At 50.6% G+C, this 17,250-nt stretch overlaps 1 protein-coding gene across 1 annotated transcript; it reads left to right on the top strand.

Moving 5' to 3' along the window:
- Window positions 1–290: 290 nt before the first annotated feature.
- TGME49_304520 (hypothetical protein) lies at window positions 291–14,729 on the top strand. Its single transcript, XM_018782421.1, has 18 exons — window positions 291–1,569; window positions 3,332–3,658; window positions 4,071–4,186; window positions 4,642–4,714; window positions 5,579–5,664; window positions 6,190–6,379; window positions 6,932–7,027; window positions 7,321–7,466; window positions 8,322–8,433; window positions 9,297–9,481; window positions 10,027–10,116; window positions 10,784–10,859; window positions 11,263–11,361; window positions 11,451–11,724; window positions 11,890–11,944; window positions 12,221–12,277; window positions 12,745–12,780; window positions 13,170–14,729. The coding sequence occupies exons 1-18, from the start codon at window positions 1,002–1,004 to the stop codon at window positions 13,629–13,631; spliced, it is 3,048 nt and encodes a 1,015-aa protein (XP_018637227.1). The 5' UTR covers window positions 291–1,001; the 3' UTR covers window positions 13,632–14,729.
- The last annotated feature ends 2,521 nt before the right edge of the window (window positions 14,730–17,250 follow it).

Raw genomic sequence — 17,250 nt, forward strand, 5'->3', positions numbered from 1 at the left:
TGTATGTGGGTACTGGCGGGCACCGAAAACCTTCCTTGGAAGAGTGCGGCCTGCGGCACTCCACACAGTCATGGCTCGCCGTCTACGAAAAGGCAGCCTTGCCGCATTGTGTCTAAGCGAAGAAGCTTTTCGTGCGTCTCGAGTGTCGAGTAATCCCATATTGTAGAAGCCAATGCTTTTCGTTGATCTGAGGACGTCTCCCGGGCGTCGCTTTCTACCAGGCGGACATTATTCTCGTCGCCCATGCAAAAAACGCATCGCAACCCCTGTAAACACGGACGCTTTTAGGCCGTTGCCGCTTTGATGTATACGGTGCTAGTGAACGATATTTATAAGCCACAGAGCATTGTTTTATTGCAAAACGTTTTCCGCAGTACCTGGGTCCCCTAGTAACCCTTTTCTGTGTCCGAATGGAGCAAGCTGGGCGAGCTGGACGAGTCTCCCGTGCGTTTTAGTTGCATGCCTTCCAGCACGGCCTCATATTCCAAGGTTTGGAGGCTTCCTCTTTCCTTGATGTTTAGACAGAGTCCCGGCTTTTTTTAATTTCACGTTTTGTTCCGTGTGTCTTTAAAAAACAGTTGAGTCGTCAACTCCTCCGGTCGTCTTGCGGAGCCAAGTGAAGACACTCGAAAAAGCGGACGCTTTTTCTATGTTTTGGTAACTACGAATTCGCGTCCGGAGGAAAGAACACACACTCTTTCCTCCTCTATCGGCAGCTCCTGCATCAAGATATCTGCTACTCTTCACCGCTCGCGTCTTTCGGCGAGAGATGCATTTATCGCCGTCGCCCGCTACAGAAGGCGGACACTGTAAACGGCGAGGCGAGCACAGTCGAAATTTGGTTTTTTGTTGAAGTCCGGATACTTTCGGGAATCTCTTCACCTTTCCATTTCTTCTCGGGTGGGCGCAGAGCTTCGCCTAACGCGCTTCGCAATCCGCAAACGCACCAGAGTCCGCCAGCAGCTAACTCGAGGAGTTTTCCCGTGGTTGAACGTGAGAAAATGGAGAATGAAACTCAAAACGTCGATCCGCCACCGGACAAGGAGGCTGCCAGCGGAGCTTCTTCCGTCGAAAAGACAGAGGCGGCCGAATTATCGCCAGAACAGGAAAGTGAGGAGCCACCGGGGGTAGGCGGCCCCGGGTTTTCGCAGGAGGCAGACGCGACTCCTTCCAACCCCGTAAGACGAGAAAGTTCGATTTTGAAGACACGGGACAGTTCTCTGGGAGAAAAGGCTCTGAACAAAGGTGTGAGCTGGGGCGAATCTGTCGACGATTCTCCGGAGTCAGACGCGCGGCCGGCAGCCTCGCCTCTGGAAAAAGCTGCGAGCAAAGCAGACGAGGCAAGAAAGACGAAAGTCACTGTTCCCAGACTGCAGCTGAAAACCAATCAGACGGACATGTCTGGTGAAAATGGCGAAGCTGCTGCAGATTCATCGAGAGCTTCGTTTCCCGGTATAGCCCATGGTGGCTCTCTTGCCTCTTTAGGGAGCGCGACTTCTTCAGTCCACGCTAGCGCAGAATCGGCTCAACAGATCCTTTCCAGTGCTTTCCACACGGTGTACAGGCACTGTAAGTTTGACGCGAGGCTAAGCAGCCTTCACGTACTTTAGGAGTCTATTGCAAATGCGACTTTTCGGTTTCTCCTGCAACTAGGTCCCCTGAAGGGATTGCTCGAGACTTCTACACAGGGTGGTACGGCCCATCGTGAGCGATCATTCACAGTGGTACACTTCCGTTCTTTCGTCTGCAGTTCTAAAGCGTACAAACAACGTGTGTGCTGGCAGAGACGACGCTCCTTCCTGCGCGCATGCATATATTTGTCTTCTATATTTTTATGCATCTTGCGACGCGGTGACGCCCCGTGGCCTGGTGAGAATATGCGACTCGGCGCATTGCTGTACTTCATCCGATTATGCTGCTGTATTTTCCTGTGCACTTATCTCACACCTGTCAATATCTACGTGGGCTAGGACTGGGAGCAGTCTTCACCCACTGTATAAATATAGTAGTCAAAACGTATCTATTGAGCTCACTGCGAGAAAACAGTCGTCGCGTGGAGTTCTGCGGCTTTTCATCTTTGTTGTATTCAATCGTGTTCCTTCTTCATGTTGCTGACGGCGCCGGGAGAGGCGCCTGGGTGGAGCTCCAAGCCTTCTCACCTCTGTCTCGTTGTGGTGTGGCTGGCGGTAAACACAGACTTGCACGAACTGAACCAGTAGTCCAAGTCGTAGTCTCTATACTCCCCGCCGCTCTGTAGTCTAGAGGTAGACTGCAGCGTGTATCGTTATCCACACTGCTTCGACAAGACGCAGATATGAGGTAGTAAATGATTTCGAGAAGATCTCACATAATGTACCTGTGCGTACCTTTGCTTCTACCAAAAGTGAGGGTGCCTTCGCGGGTAATGTGTCTTCTCCGGACTGTCGGATTTCCAGAGGGTGGCAAAACATCTCTGTGTGAGACGTGGAGCAACGCAGGTTCTTCCTTCTGTTTTGTATTTCCACTTTCATTCGACAAATTGCGCAGATCGCTGCTCCCGTTTTTTTGGAGGAAGACGCGACTGGTCTCCTCTGCGTAACTCGTCTCGCGACTCTTCCCAGCCTATCTTTATATCGCTATGAACGCCGGACGCAGTGTGTCTCGACTGCACCTTTCTCTCGCCTTCGTGAGAGACTTGTCACTCTTGTTGTGTAACGAGCTTCCTTCACCTCTCTGTGTAAAACCTCGTGCAGCACATGGAACAAAGAAGCAGCTGAGCTTTGCAACTGCATGCTGAGGCGCGATCTCGCAGCTGCGTTGAGCCTCACAGCCTCGGGGATGTTGGAGGCAGTTCACCTTGTGCACTGTCTCTCCGCGTCTCCGTCTCCATCCGTTCGTTTGCTTTCTGAACTCTCAGGTGGTTTCTTGATGCGCTCCAGAGTCCCCGGCGCCCACGCGCCTGTGTCTGCGTCTGCTCACTTGTTTTCGGCAGCTGTCTACATGCTTCACGACTTCGCTGTATGTCGAGTTTGTCTCCTGTGAGGAGTCGATAGAAAATAACGAGAGATACACGCACATGTGCATGCGCATTGCCGAGGAAAGAGTGTGCTCGACGTGATCTCTGGGTCCATCTTCGCTCTTGCTCTGGTTGAGCGTGGAACCCATCAGGTGTGGTTACACTTACGTCTTATCTCTTAGGTTGCGTCGACCTCTGAGGACAGTTTTCAATCAGCTTTCTCGGGGAACGACTGTCGCGCAAGATGTACCTGTCCCTCGCTTTCAAGCGCGCTCTCTGTCGTTGTGTTTGTGGTTTTTTTCTGCAATTCGGTTTCGCGGAACCGCCGGTCGCCAGCTTCGCATGCGTCACGATTCGCAAGTCGATCCAGGGGAAGCCACACCAGGATGCTTGTCCGCGCCGACATGGTGCCTGAACACCCCGACAGCGAAGAAGTATATGGCTTCGCGTCTCGTTCCTCGCGAGAGTCCCGTGAGGAGAGGCCTCCCTTGAGAAGTCTCTTTGCCTCTCGCGCCGTCCGGTCCGGACGCTACAACGCTGTCTCCAATCCTCCGACGGAAGTGACTCACTCAGCGAGTGCTCCGAGTGCGGCTTTTCGGTGCCCCAGCGTCGCTTCCAGTTTGGCAGAGACGCCTCGGAGCGCTCTCTTCGGCTCCCGTCACGGTAAGCCTTTGCATGCGCGACAGGCGCGAGACAGACCCACTGTTTGCGTCTCCGGCGGGCTTGCTGTCGTGCGGCTTGAAAGAAGAGGCTGCGATGCGGGACCGACATGCCATCCAAACCGCGGGCGCTTGAACGACGGACGGGTGTCTGCGTCTGTGCATGCGAGAGACAGTTACGTAAATTTCTCTCTCTCGACTTCCTGCAGCGTTTCGTGTATGCTCTCTTCTCCATTTGTGCATGCTGCCAAAGATGCCCTCGATTCGGCGAGAGAGAAAGTGCACGTCACTCTGAGGCCGCATGCGCCGCGTCGGACGGTCTCCATGTGCTTCTTCGTGAGTCGGCGGACTCACGAAATGTGCGTGCATGCAGAGTTTCTCCTCTTAATCGTTTCTTTTCTTTCTCTCCTTTGCAGCTAGCTCGAAGGGTACACCATCGGAACAAGGGGAACGGAGACACAGGCACTTCGCTTCCGGCAGCCAGGATGGCGGGAAGTTGACGAGCAACGCGTCCTTGGATTCGCTGTCACCGGTAAGGAACCTGTTTCGAGCCATTGGCTTGTTCGTCTCATTTCTCCTTCTTCCTCTCTTCAGCGACAGTGAGGTGTCTGTACGAAAAATTGTCTCCTGTGCCCACGTATCACTCGATGGTGTATCGCTCTGTGCATCTACTGAGTTACTCCTCTCTTTATGCCGCCTCAGTCTCTCTCCTTCGGTTGCCGCTATCGGGACGTCGCTCTTTACCTCTCTCTGTGCCCTCCTTCCTGTCTGAGCAAAGAGGTCGTCGCCGTTCGCGGCGGCTGGCGCACTGTTTTTGCTCGGTTTCCTTTTCCTGAGAAAGAACCACACTCTGAAGGACCCGCGTCTTTCTTCGTCTCATTGTCTCTTTTTCTCTTGTTTTCTTGCACCATGGTGCTTGCGAGCGATTAAATGCTTCTGCTTTTTCACAACTTTTGAGGAGCAAACATTCCTCTTTATCTTTTTCAGCGCGAGGCCCCCCATGCCCTCGCTGCGGACCTTCTCGATGCCAGCCGAGCAGCCGCTGCGATGGACTCAGCAGGTGGGCCTCTCGCAACCCTGCCGCGCTCGAAGAGCTCCCATGAGAAGGCAATCTTTTTTTGCCCTCAGCATTGTTAGTTCTTGCCTTTATTTATCATTTTCTCGTTCGCTCCTACCGCTGCCTCTGGACTTTCCTCCTTTCTTCTCACTGTTTTCTTCCTCTCTCCGGTCTTCTCCTTTCGCGCCTGCCATTTGTTTGGCCACTCACTCTCTCTGTAGCGTCTTCTCTTGAAGCTCTGTATCTCTGGAAAAGAATTCTCCTGCGCGTTTGTATTTCTTGTGGTTTCGGGGTCTGTCGCCGAAGCTCGGTCAGCATTAAGAAGAGAAAGATCACAGACAGACCACGCAATATGATTCTCACATGATAAGGAGATGTCTGTGCACACATGATTCGCGATCCAGAAGTGCGCAACTCACGAATAATCCTGGAGTTCGCTCTGCTGTTTCTCGTCTGTCGTCCTTCTTGAAAGGCGTTGAATGGGACAGAAGGAATCCACACAGACTCGTCTTGCACACTGGAGCCCGTTTCCGTGTGTCGGATTTGTAGGAAAACATACTTTTTCCTGCAGTGCCGCTTTTAGGAGTCCAAAAACTCCGTCTGTATTGTCATGTAGTTCTACATATGCATATATATAATCACATGTATCACATATATATATATATATATTTATACGCATGTATATGTAGGTTGATAGGCCCGATCTGGAGGGATGGACGTAGAGGACTCTCTGATAGTTGTTCGTAGCAGTCCCACTCTCTTCGTTTCTCTTGTTTGCTCTTCGCTGTCGTTCTTCGCGTCTCTCATGCCGCTGTCTATTGCATGCACGCGTTTTTCTTGTGTTAAACATTCACAATTGATGCTCAGGCGGGCTCCGGCAGATGGCGTCGAAGAGGAAGCCCCAGTCAAAGTCTTCATTTCGATCGGCTCCGTCGCGAGGCTGCCTTCTCTCCGTAAGGAACTCCAACATAGAGGTCGTTTTTCCTGAAACAGATGCCGCAACATTTTTACACTTACAGGTCCACACATTCACCCATATAACTCAATCTATATATATGCTTACGTCGATATCTATCGTATATTCCTCTATCTATCTATATATATCTATATCTATGTATATCTGTCTACCTTTGCACGCTCATCAGAAGAGAGGCCAGTCGGGATACTAACGGATGCGGTGAAATTTGCCGAACACAGCGGGGAGACAACGCATACGAGAGTTTTAAAAGACGGCGGCCGCTCTATTGTTTTCTTTCTCGTTGGCTCTGTGTGTGGTGTTATGTTGAACGCACAACGACACAGAGATGGAAGCAATAAATCTCTCCTTTTTTTCCGAGGCCTCTACAGAGTATTACGGTAGGATATAGCATAGCACGCACCTTCCGTCTGTTCTCGTTCTTCTCCCGTCCTTCTGTGTCAATCTCCTTCCCTGCAAAGACCTGCGCCTCGCTTTTTTTTTGTTTTGTCGTCTCTGGAAGGAGGAGCTGCAGAGATCATACACGCGACACGAGAACGACATTTTTTCTGAAATTCTCGAAAAACTGGAGGAGAAGAAAGGGCGAGGTAGCGCCGAAGACCAAGTGTACGAACACCTCCCCAGGACTCACAAGAAGAGAGACGGGTCTCCCCTCGCTTCAAGAGACGCACGGCGCAGCGAGGGAATGACTTGTAAGGCTCGGATGCGCATGCCCCTGTTTCATGCATGCGTTGATGATGCGGTTCTCTCCGTCTGCTTTTATTTCGTGTGGATGCTCCGAAAGGGCAAGCGTCGCCACTTTACTTTCTCTGTTTTTCGAGAGCATGCGAACGGTCACCTGCTCCATTAACTTCCTTGATCCTCGTGCGTCTTCAGGGGACCTTGCGGTGTCGCTAATCATCTAGATCATGAGTCCCTGTTCCAAGCTGTCCAAGCAAGTGTGACGATGTGTGTGCCGTTGTCTGCGGTTGTCTGCGTCCATGCCGCAGAACAGTTGTTTCCTGTCTACCTCTGCACCACGGCAGACTGCGTGTCTACGTCTTGTGCGTCTAGATCGAAGTCCAACTCTGTCTCCTCAGGATGCTTCTGACAACTTAGGATACGAAGAATCACACGTTTGAGCACGAAGCTGTCTGTGGAGACCTGTGTGCGTCCGTCTAGCCTAAGTAGGGCTGAACTGGAGCGGAGAGCTGACGCTTGTTTTGTGCTTTTCGCGTCTGCGTTTTCTCTTCCTCGCGACACAGGCCTCGGAATCAAGGCGCTGAACGTTGAAATAGTAGATAGTGCAGTCGATCCAGAATGGGCCTTTCAACAGTTCAGTGGGAAGAAGATCGACGCCGGTAAGTGGACATCACTCGAGGCGGCGCCTTAGCGGAGAAAGCAGAAGGGATCTTCGACCTCCAACCTCTCGCTGTGCCTTTACGGTTTAGCGCAGTTCTAAGTCTCCATTCACAGCTGCTCGCAGTATAGAAGTCGCTCACCGATCTGCGACGAAGCTCAAAGCAGAAGCTTGTGAACCTGTCGAGGAGGCATTGGTTGGGGGGTGGTTGTAACTCCTCCAAAAGGCATGCGCGCTCGCTATTCTCCCAGAGAGAAGGCAGCTTGTGGACCTCGGTGGGGTTTCCCTTTGCAGGCGCGCGGTTCGACGACCATCTCGACCGCTTGGTAGATACACCCGAAGAAGTGACGCTTCACGGATACTTTCCATTCCAGAAAGAAAGCGCGAAAAGCAGATACGAGCGCCTCATCACGGAGGTCCCTCACGCTCTCGTCGCCGTGGTGAGTAGCCTTGACAACGCTGTGTTTTGTCTTTTCCCTCGCCGCTCTTGCAGCTCGCGATGTGTCAAACCGACGTGGAGTTGGGTCGGTTGGAACAGCGTCTCAACCGAGTAATACTCAAATGAGTTGAGCACTACACGGGTGAACTGAGGTCTCTCGTTTCCTCGTTGTCGTTACCGTTTTCCACTCTAGGACGCCCCCTGAGAGTCGAGCTCTGATTGATCGCATGCAAACGGTTCTTTCCCTCGCGAACCGCAGTCTAGCCAGTAGTGGGCTCTGGTTTTCGTGTGGGGCGCTGAACTCTCACTTCCCCCCTCAGGGAAGCCTAACGGCTTGAATAGGATCCGACCGGATTTCGAGACGACGGAGTTCGGCTCTCTTGAAGCTCCTGCTGTTCTAGGCTCTCATCCCATCTAGTTTCTCGTTGACTTCCTCGCCGTCTTCGTCGTGGACTGCAAGAAGAGGAAGAGTGCCTCGTGCCTGGTATCTCCAAGTGGTTACACATCTACATGTGCAGGCTTCGTTCTGTGCGGATGAACCGCAGGTGTACACTGCGCGCTTTTCGCGCGATTTGCTGTTTCGCATTTCCTCTTTACGTCATAGGAATGTGATCTGAGGGGGATTAGAGAGAACGAGACAGTCAGAGAGACATGTATGCAGGCAAAAGCGAAGATCGAAATTTGTTCTTTGTCAAAGCACAACTTTTACTCGAGAAGCAGACAGGAGCGCGTAAAGGGAAGATTCCCCTGTTGAGTGACCTCGCCGATCTTCCCTGCAGCAGATGCCGGTGCGACCTTCTCGCTGTCCACATGTTTGCTCTTTTTTCTTCGCTGCTCTCTACCTAAACACATGCAGAAAGAATACTTTTCTAACGTTGACACGCTGGAAAAAATTCACAAACAGGAGGAACAGCTCCCCGAGGAATCACGGGCGAGTTTTCTTCTCAGACTCAACGGCATGTTGGAAGGTACGCCGTGACCTTCTGAATTACATGGCGACTCTGTATCGAGATCGGTCTGTGCATGTATGACCATCGTCATCAATTTGTATCTGTATCTATCTATCTATCAGTCTGTCTATCTATCTATCTATCTATCTATCAATCTGTCTATCTATCTATCTACCTATCTATCTATCAATCTGTCTATCTATCTATCTATCTATCTATCTACCTATCTATCTATCTATCTATGACATCCATATATCAATTCATACATACACGTACTCGTATCCAGCCGCATTTCAATGCTCTGCGGCTTTCTGCTCTTCCAGTGTCAGTGGACGGCTTCTGTGATTTCAACCATGATGCCGAGCAGAGATTTGCGCGCGTCGTCATTCGTTCAGATCGGTATGTGTACTTTGCCTGAGCATGAGTTTCAATGAGTTTTCAACTCCTGAACCCCCGCATTCCTGCCTCTCCTCACTTCGCAGGCGCGCTTTTTTGCCTCTACGACTGCGCTGGCGCTTGCGACCTGTCGCATGCAAGTTGTTGACTTCTCTGCCTTCTCTTCCCTCGTCCCCTGCTGTGTTCCCTCCCGAGCCTCTCAACGCGTGCCTCTCTGCTGCATTTGCGCATGCGCATGCACAGACATGTGAACGCGTACTCGACGCAGAGCGTCTGCATGCATCGCAGCAGCGCAGCAGCTGGCACCTTTCGGAACCTGCGAGAAACGAAGTCTTTTTCTCCCTGGTCGCGAGGTCCTTCTCGCGGACAGGCTTTGTTTGACTTGCGTCGCTTTTCGGGGAGCGAGTCGAACGCACTTTGCTTCCCACGGAGCTCTGCATGCATCCATGCATGCGTCATTTTCCCTGCTTTGCGTTTCTTCGCAGACCAGGGAGCGGCGCTCACGTGTATGGTGAAGAACTACGTAGCGACGGATGTGACTCTCCAAAACATGTTGTTTGGCCGCACACATTTCACTCCGGAGGGGGAGTCTGTCGATGTCGACTTGTTCGATCCCTATTGCCCCGACGACTGTGTTTCCCTCAATGCCGTCGCCTCCAGCGTCTGCAGCGTAGGTTACTCGCCGCTCGAGCTTTCCTCGAACGCATGCAGTGAGAGATGTGTGCAGTGCGATATGCGCGGACTGGGGCAGGCGTGCACTGTGTGCCTTGGATGCGATGGGATGCGCATGCAATGGATGCGCATGCGGCGCGACACCGCAGTTCTTATTTAGCCGAAAGCAGTACCTTTCTACCTAACGGCCGTCTCCCTGAGATTCCAGTTGCCGCGTCGTTCACCACATGGGCGACTTCCTCGTTCCTGGCCGGTTTACCTTTCACTTTTTGAGGTCTCTGTGGAAGAAACTTCTCCAAGCGCATGCAGAAATGCAGATTTGCTTAGGTCTGCCTGTAAGAGTTTCTCTGGGTTCCTGGCGCAGGTTCGGACCGCCAGTTGAAGGCAGCCTGAGAGAGACTTTTTCTCAGTTTTGAAAAAGAAATTTCCTTCGGTACGCGCGTGTGTGTGCATCAGGGGACTGCAAGTGACTGTGCTAGCGATGGGCATGTAGAACGCGGCGCGTTCACTGTTGGAGCATGTCTCTTTTTGTTTTCTTTTCAGGCTCTTTCACAACAAGCGACCGCTGCTCTTGCCAAGCCTGTACCTCAGATTGGAGGATCTGGGATTCCACCACCACCTGTTCGAATTCGAGTAGGGATTCTCACTTCACTTTCGTCGTTTCCGGCCTCTGTCGAAATGCATTCGGTTTACATCCTGTTTCTAAACTCTTGTCATCTTTCACCGGACGTCTCGCGCTGTCTCTGCCGCTCTGTTTTCCCCCTCTTGCTTTTTGTTTCTTTCTATTCCTCGCTTTTTCTCTTGCTCCTTCTGTGTTTCTCTTTCTTTCGATCACTCAGTTCATCTTTCTGTCTTCCTCTTCCTTGCCTTGCTCCCTTCGTTCCGCCTTCCTTAGCTTCCTTTTCTTTCGCACACGCATCCTTGTCGATGCACTCTTCCTTGGTGAATGTCGGTGTTGACCGAGATGATTTCTGCGTACTCGCTAGCGGCCAGAGAACTGGCGAGTTTAAGACGGTGAGGTTTCGAGTTTCCCTGTCTCCGTGTCTCTGCATGCACCGGCGACACCGTCTTTCTTGTCTCGTTTCCAAAGCAGCGGACAGGCACCATTCGAGGAAGACTTGACATGCCACAAAGACCCACCGTTCGCTCCGATCTCCTGTTTCGTTTGTCTGCCCTATATTCTTTCTCCCATGCTTCATTTTTCTTCCATTTTATTCTCCGCCGCTGGTTCAGTTCAGTGTTCTTCTCTTCTGTCATTCTAGCATGTATCCATCTGTTCCACGATGCGAACGCTCTCCAGGACGGCATGATCAATGATGAAGTTGCTGTTGCAAATCTCGAGCGGCGCATCGCAGCCATCGAAAGCCGGCTAGATGGTAGGAGAGACACGAGCGCGCGCAGGTTGCAAGCATTTGCGTGCGACTCTCAAACAGACGATACTCTCTCTCTGTAAACGTATCTACAGCCTGCGTGAAAAAAGAAGCATGTCCGTTTTTGCCCTTCAAATAGGCACGCATCTTCCTCCATATTCCCTTGGATCTTTCTTACTCCCAACTCTCTACATCAATCTACGCATCTCGTTCTATATAATGCAAGTACACATGCACACATGTGTACATACGATTGCTTATGCAGCTATCTCGGTGTCTCTTTTTACGCGCGCATCTGTGTAGAGATCGTTTGCGTCTGGATTGCTGTGAAGGAAACATTTCTGCAGCTGAAAGGACGCACTTTCTGCTTCGCATTGTGGAGCTGTACCCCCATGTTTTTTTTTATCAGAGGTCTGCGAGATGGTCGACGGAGACGGTCTGCTTCCGTGTGAAGACCTGACGCCAGAGGCGCTGGCCCGCTTCAAGGCGGATTCGCGGGACTTTGCAAGTGAGTTTCTTCAAGTATTTCTGTTGTCTTGACTCGGTGTTCTGATGCTACACTGGAGTCTCGGCCTGCCTGCCGTTTCTGTGTGTCAGCGCAACTGACTTGCCTACATCGTCTTCTGTCTCGCACTTTCTCGGAGACTGTGCTAAACCAATTGGAGACGCGGCTGCAGCTCGTGAAGAGACAGCTGGACGAGCAGGATGACTTTTCCCGGCGACGAGAACAGCAGCGAGCTCGAGGGAAACAGCGACAGCGCGAAGGCGGAAACACTCCTGTCGACTACGACGACATTCTCGCGGACTGGAAACCGGAAAAACTCCTCGAAAAACTCCACGAATCGATCAAGGAATTCGACGCAGCTGCCGGGTAAGAAAGTCCGCGACTCCAGAGACCCGTCTACACACTGACATATATGTATATATATATATATATATATATAAGCGCGTGCCTGCATGAACATCCGAGTGTGTATGTGTGTAGGTCGATACATCTATACACATGTGAGCGAGTTTTTTCTCCTGTTCTTTTCAGACGGGTTGACACGGTGGGAGGCCAACTGGAAGCTGCGTTTGCTGCTCGCGAACCAGTAAGCACTGTTGTGTGATGCATGCGTGCCACAAAAAAAAAGGATTTTGAATTTTTGGTTTGCGAAACGGAACTTCAGAAAAGGGAAATTATTCCTAGAAGCGTACTCGGATGCACAGACAGAGACGCCTTGCAAAGAAGACGACCTGTTTTCCGAGGCGGAAGCGAATCGTCTGTCCCTCTTGTCTGCCACCTCCGTTTTTTCTAGGCGCGCCTGGATATGCGGTGAGATCTACTTTTTCATTTTTGATTTTTCTGGATATGTCTCTTCACGCAGCTCGTGGAATTCCTTCAGCAAATGCGCAAACAGGAAAAGCAGAACGAAGTTTTAAAGGTGAGAAGTTGCCAACGTATATATCTAACTCACCTCTGTTTTATCCTGGGGTGGTTCCTCGTTCTCGCAAAATCTTCCCTTCTGTTTCTGTGTTTTTGGGCTCCTCAATTTCATTCCTGCGGCTTCATTGGGGCTTTCGTGTGTTTCTGCGGTGCTGAACTTCTCAGTGACGCCTTCGCCCCTTCTGGGCAAGGCCTGCATGCGATGAGAAAATAGAAGTCGTGAGAGTCGCAGATGTCTCGAATTTGCTGCCCGTTCTCACGAGCACGCGGCTAGGCATTCGTTGTATAGTCAGGCGTAGGCATATATATATATATATATATGTATATATGTATAGTATTGCTGTGTATTATATATGCATGGGCGGGTACGTATTTATGAATCAGTTTGAATTTCACACTGACGCTACTTAGGTTCGCCTTCGTGGATATGGCCTCCACGGTTTCCTGCGTGTGATGCGTTGCCAGGCCTCTCTGGGGTCGACAGTGGAGATGCTCAAGTCGGTAAGTTGTGCGGGCAGATTGGGTGTACGAGGCTTGGAAGTATGTCGACCCCGTTAAGCAAGAAGGCCTTCGCTCTAGTCGATCGGTGTAGACAGAAGCCCCAATGTACCTACCGAGAAAACGGTTCCAGACAAGTATCCACACGTACAGACACCCGTAGGCATGTCTCACCTTCGCTGTATTCTACATGCACATCTTGGTATACATTACCATGTACACGCATACACCCATATTAATATATATATATATATATATGTAGGAACGTGCTTCCAGATGTTTCTCCAACTGGTGTCAGGATATATATATATATATATAGACATGAGTCACGTGCCGAAGTGAAAGGGGGTTTTGGAATGTCGTTTCTTTATTGAATTTGCATATGCGCGCAGTTGAATGCGGCTCGAAGGATAGCGAAAGATTCATCGGTACCAGCAGTGTTAGGTTTTTCGGGTGCGGAGGTGACGGGTGGTGCGGGAGTGAAGAAGGCGACAGGCTTGGCTGCGAATTTTGCGCGAGCTCAAGCGAATGTTCAGCTCACGCGGTCTGCTGGTCTCAACGAGGAAAGTTGGTTGCGGAGACCGGTGAAAAAGGAGGGATCGACAGAAAAGGACGAGACTCAGAGGGGTCTGTCAACCAGAGTCTCGTTCGAGTCCCGCGAGCGCCAGGTGCAGCGCGAGAGCTCAGTCAACGGGGCGCCTTCACATGAGAATCTGCATACGCGTCTGAGCGAGGAAAGGCCAGTGGGGAGCTCGCCAAGAGAGACGAGTCAAGACCAGGCAGATATCCAGACGCAGTTCGCTTCGGAAGAAGAGACAGCAAACAATTGTCTAGAAAATCAATCAGATGCCTGAAACGCTTCATCGGTTCTTTGTAGTCACCTTGACCAACCGGGTGTTGTCGAGTTTTCATCGTGCGAACAGGAAAATGAAACCCAAATTTTTTGTGTCAAGCTGACGCAACAAGGCCCAGTAGCGCCATGTTGGCGGCGCCGTGCCGAGGCCAGGCAAAAGCGAGGGGAAAAGAGGGCAGTGAGCCGTAAGGAAAATTCAGAGAGGTCGAGTGTGTAGGTCGCGACAGCGAAGAAGGAAGCAGCCCCAGCTTCAGAGCGAGAAGGCCGCAGGGAAAGAAGAACGGAAGGAGAAACCACTGTGGCGCGCCACGTAAGGGTAAAAAGGGACGGGGCAGAAGAAAGAAACACAAGTAGAAAGGGAAGGTATAGAGGAGACAAGAAGAAAGGCAGAGGCAACGAGGATTTCGTAGGGGGAAAGAGGATGAAAACACGAAAGATGGAGAATCCCCATTCGCCAGAATCACGACGTGACTGAACAGCTGAGAGCAACAGCTTATTAGACAGGGTTTTCTTGCCTTAGACATCGAAACGCAGTCACGAGGAGTGCTGATATATGAGAGCCTCGTTCGCTTGTCAGCTGGCATCCCACAATTCCTAAACAGCTCTTTCTGGAACGCGTGCTTTGTCGGCTCTCAAACTTCCGAATGAGCCCTCTGTTTCTTGTACAACCACGCTGGACACAGGAAAGGCTCTCGTTTCGCAGTCACTCCGTTGGCGTTGGTTACCATCGATATGTATATATATATATATATATATTGTTGCGTGCAAAGGCATACGCATACAATCATAGATACGACTAGGCTGGAACAAAGTCTTTTGTCTTGGCATATATTTTGGATGAACCTGTCTATCATGTCAAAACTACCGGCGGAGTCACAAGGGGCGGGGGGACGCAGCGCCGTGTGTCAAAAAAAAGGGAGTGCTGCTTCAGCGGAGTTTTGTACGTGGCTTCTCTTCCGAGATCAAGTGGTTCTGGTCACAGCGTGTGGTACGGACTGTGGATCGGTTTTTCGGAGCGTAAGGCAGTTTCAACCGAACTAGGCTACCAAGGATGGTTGCTGTCGCAACGAAGAATTTCAAGACACCGCGCCTTCTTTAGTAACTATTAAGTGGTGTCTCTTCTCACGAATAAGCATCCTCTGCAAGGAACCGTGTGGGGTCATCTTGGAGTCACCCAGAGGACACAGAAAAGAGAAACTCAGCCGCCTGGAAACGGATGAGGTTCCTCTTGGATCCAGGTCAATTGACTTGCGTGTGGATGCCAATGGGCGAGCAGAGTTCTGTCCCCTGGTGTTGTGCAGTCGCCGGCATCCCTACTGAGATAGAGAAAGAAGAGAGATTATTTCCTCGTGGCGACCTAGAAAGAGCGAAACCGCTGTCGCCTAAACCCTGGCGCGGTTTCCGGTAAGTATGTACTGTTGCAAATATAAAGGCACCGTTTGAGACTTCGGAACTTTCTGTTGACCTGCTGGTTGTTGAGGAGCGAGAAACAGGATCAGCGGAAGTGACCGTGTGGATCTGCTTACTCCGCCGGTGCACACAGCCTCCCATCAACTTCTGGATTTCTACGGAAAAGCGCGTGTACTGATGATAGAAATAGATCAGAGGCTCTCTTTGATGATATAACATATGCATGTATACATCCGCAGGCAGTTATATATATATATATATATATATATATATACATATTTGTAAGGTGTAGGGGTACTTGTTTGATATTACAGATACCGCGAAGGAATAGGAGCCACAGTGGTCTTCCGCTGAGACATTTTCCCAGTGCTTGCTGCGGAGGCACCAAACAGCCTATTTAACTGGGCTCCCTGACGTGAGAGCACCACAGAGTGAGGTCAGATATCCGAGAGCTTGGTGGGCTCTCGCTTAGTTTCATTCACTCGTACTACACTTTCCATGTCTACTACGTGTGCTACAACATTTAGGAGGGAAGTGGCATATAAGACTGGTGAGAAACGAACACGGCCCCCCCAAAAGTCAGCTGTGTGCCGTTCATTGACAGAGGCAGCCTTAAAAATCTTCTAGTCGTCACACTATTAAATTTCGGTGTCATTCTCTCGTATTACAGGCATCTCAGTTCGCTCGCAGACGTCTGAACTCATCTCAAAGCATCGTAGACAGCTGTGTGATTCCTGGCCCCTCCCAGTGACCATGGGGGGGAGGAGAAAACAAAGCTGCGTACAATGACCGAATTTTTGATGTAGCAGGGGAACCTAAGTAACGTATTGGTGGTATTGCTGTTTCACACTTTTCGTGGCAAAAAGTAGGAAACCGAGAGACATAAAGGCGGTGATCTTCACAAATTCGGACTGAAATTCTTGAGGGTGGATATAGACGAAGGAACCCTGTGAAATTCCTTTATTCCGTGGACACTTTCGAACAGTTTTGGCTGCCTCAGCACAACCCTTGATTTCAGCCAAGAACTGCCTGCCTAGCATCCGGCAAACCTACGTCTTGGACACAAAGAATGTTGCTTTTACTCACACTGCCAGATCACTTTCGAAGATCGTGTACCGGTTTTGCCACTTTTGAGAAGAGGACTGCTTCTCAGGCGGACTCAAGTGATGGAGACTGTCAGTGCTGAAATCGTTATTAGCGTCAGTTCAACGCAGCAGTTTCATAGAACCACCACAGTACTTGAGACACCGAGCGATCGAACAGTAGCTTCCACAACACAGGCAGACCAAGAGACCAAGGGGCCGTCCCACAAACTGTTGCTGCGCCTAAGAGGCTGATACGTGTCTCTGCGAAATTGCGTGCAGTTTGTGTGACCAAGGCCACCCAACCATTTGGGCTCATCGCAGTACAGCAGAGGGCCCGTACCATCGAGCAGTGCTGTTCCTTCGTTCGCGTCTCTGTTGGGGTCGGTATTATATTGTACGGTTCTGTTCCGATACAGGTAGTGCTACACATTTGGCATACCGGTGTAGTATCATATTTTTATGTGAAACTCCCTGCGTTTTCTCCCTTGGCTGCTTGAGTGTGCACGCTCAAAGCGTAACAAGCTGTCATCTCACGTTCGTTGATAGCATCTCCCGCCAGCCAAATCGCTCGAAAAACGGCAAAAAAGCGCTGGCTACGCGGAAGCCCAGCGTGCGTATTGTGTTAACTTTCCAGTATGATCAAGACTGCCAAAACCGTGTTTTTTCGTCGTAAACTTGTGGTGAAGACGAATTTCAGAGAGGCGGACTTTATAGATAGCTGATTAATGCTTCATGGATTGCCTGTCTATTCCGCGCTCAAATAGTTACGTTCGTCCTATTTGGAAAATTGATCCCCTTTGATACAGATTCCGTCTCGACGGCAATAACCCTCCTTTCGTTTACAAACAGAATATCCGATGGCACAAGTTCATATTGGTCATCTTGAATGAACCACGGGTTTATAGTGACCCGCGAGGCGTTGACGGGGAAAGTGCTTTTTGTCGTGGATGCAATTTCCTCTCGAAACAGTTGATTTGCCCAACAGACTGGCTGCTATGTTTTTCCTTGACTTTCGTGTTGTTGTCACGCATCATGAAACGTAGGTTGACGCCCTCTCGACGAATTCGAGAACCCTGTCATTTCTTTTGGAACGTGGACTGTTCGTAGGGATGTGACCGAAAGCAA

The sequence above is a fragment of the Toxoplasma gondii genome, chromosome VIIa (assembly GCF_000006565.2).
Source record: "Toxoplasma gondii ME49 chromosome VIIa, whole genome shotgun sequence".
In the NCBI taxonomy this organism is placed as follows: Eukaryota; Apicomplexa; class Conoidasida; order Eucoccidiorida; family Sarcocystidae; genus Toxoplasma; species Toxoplasma gondii.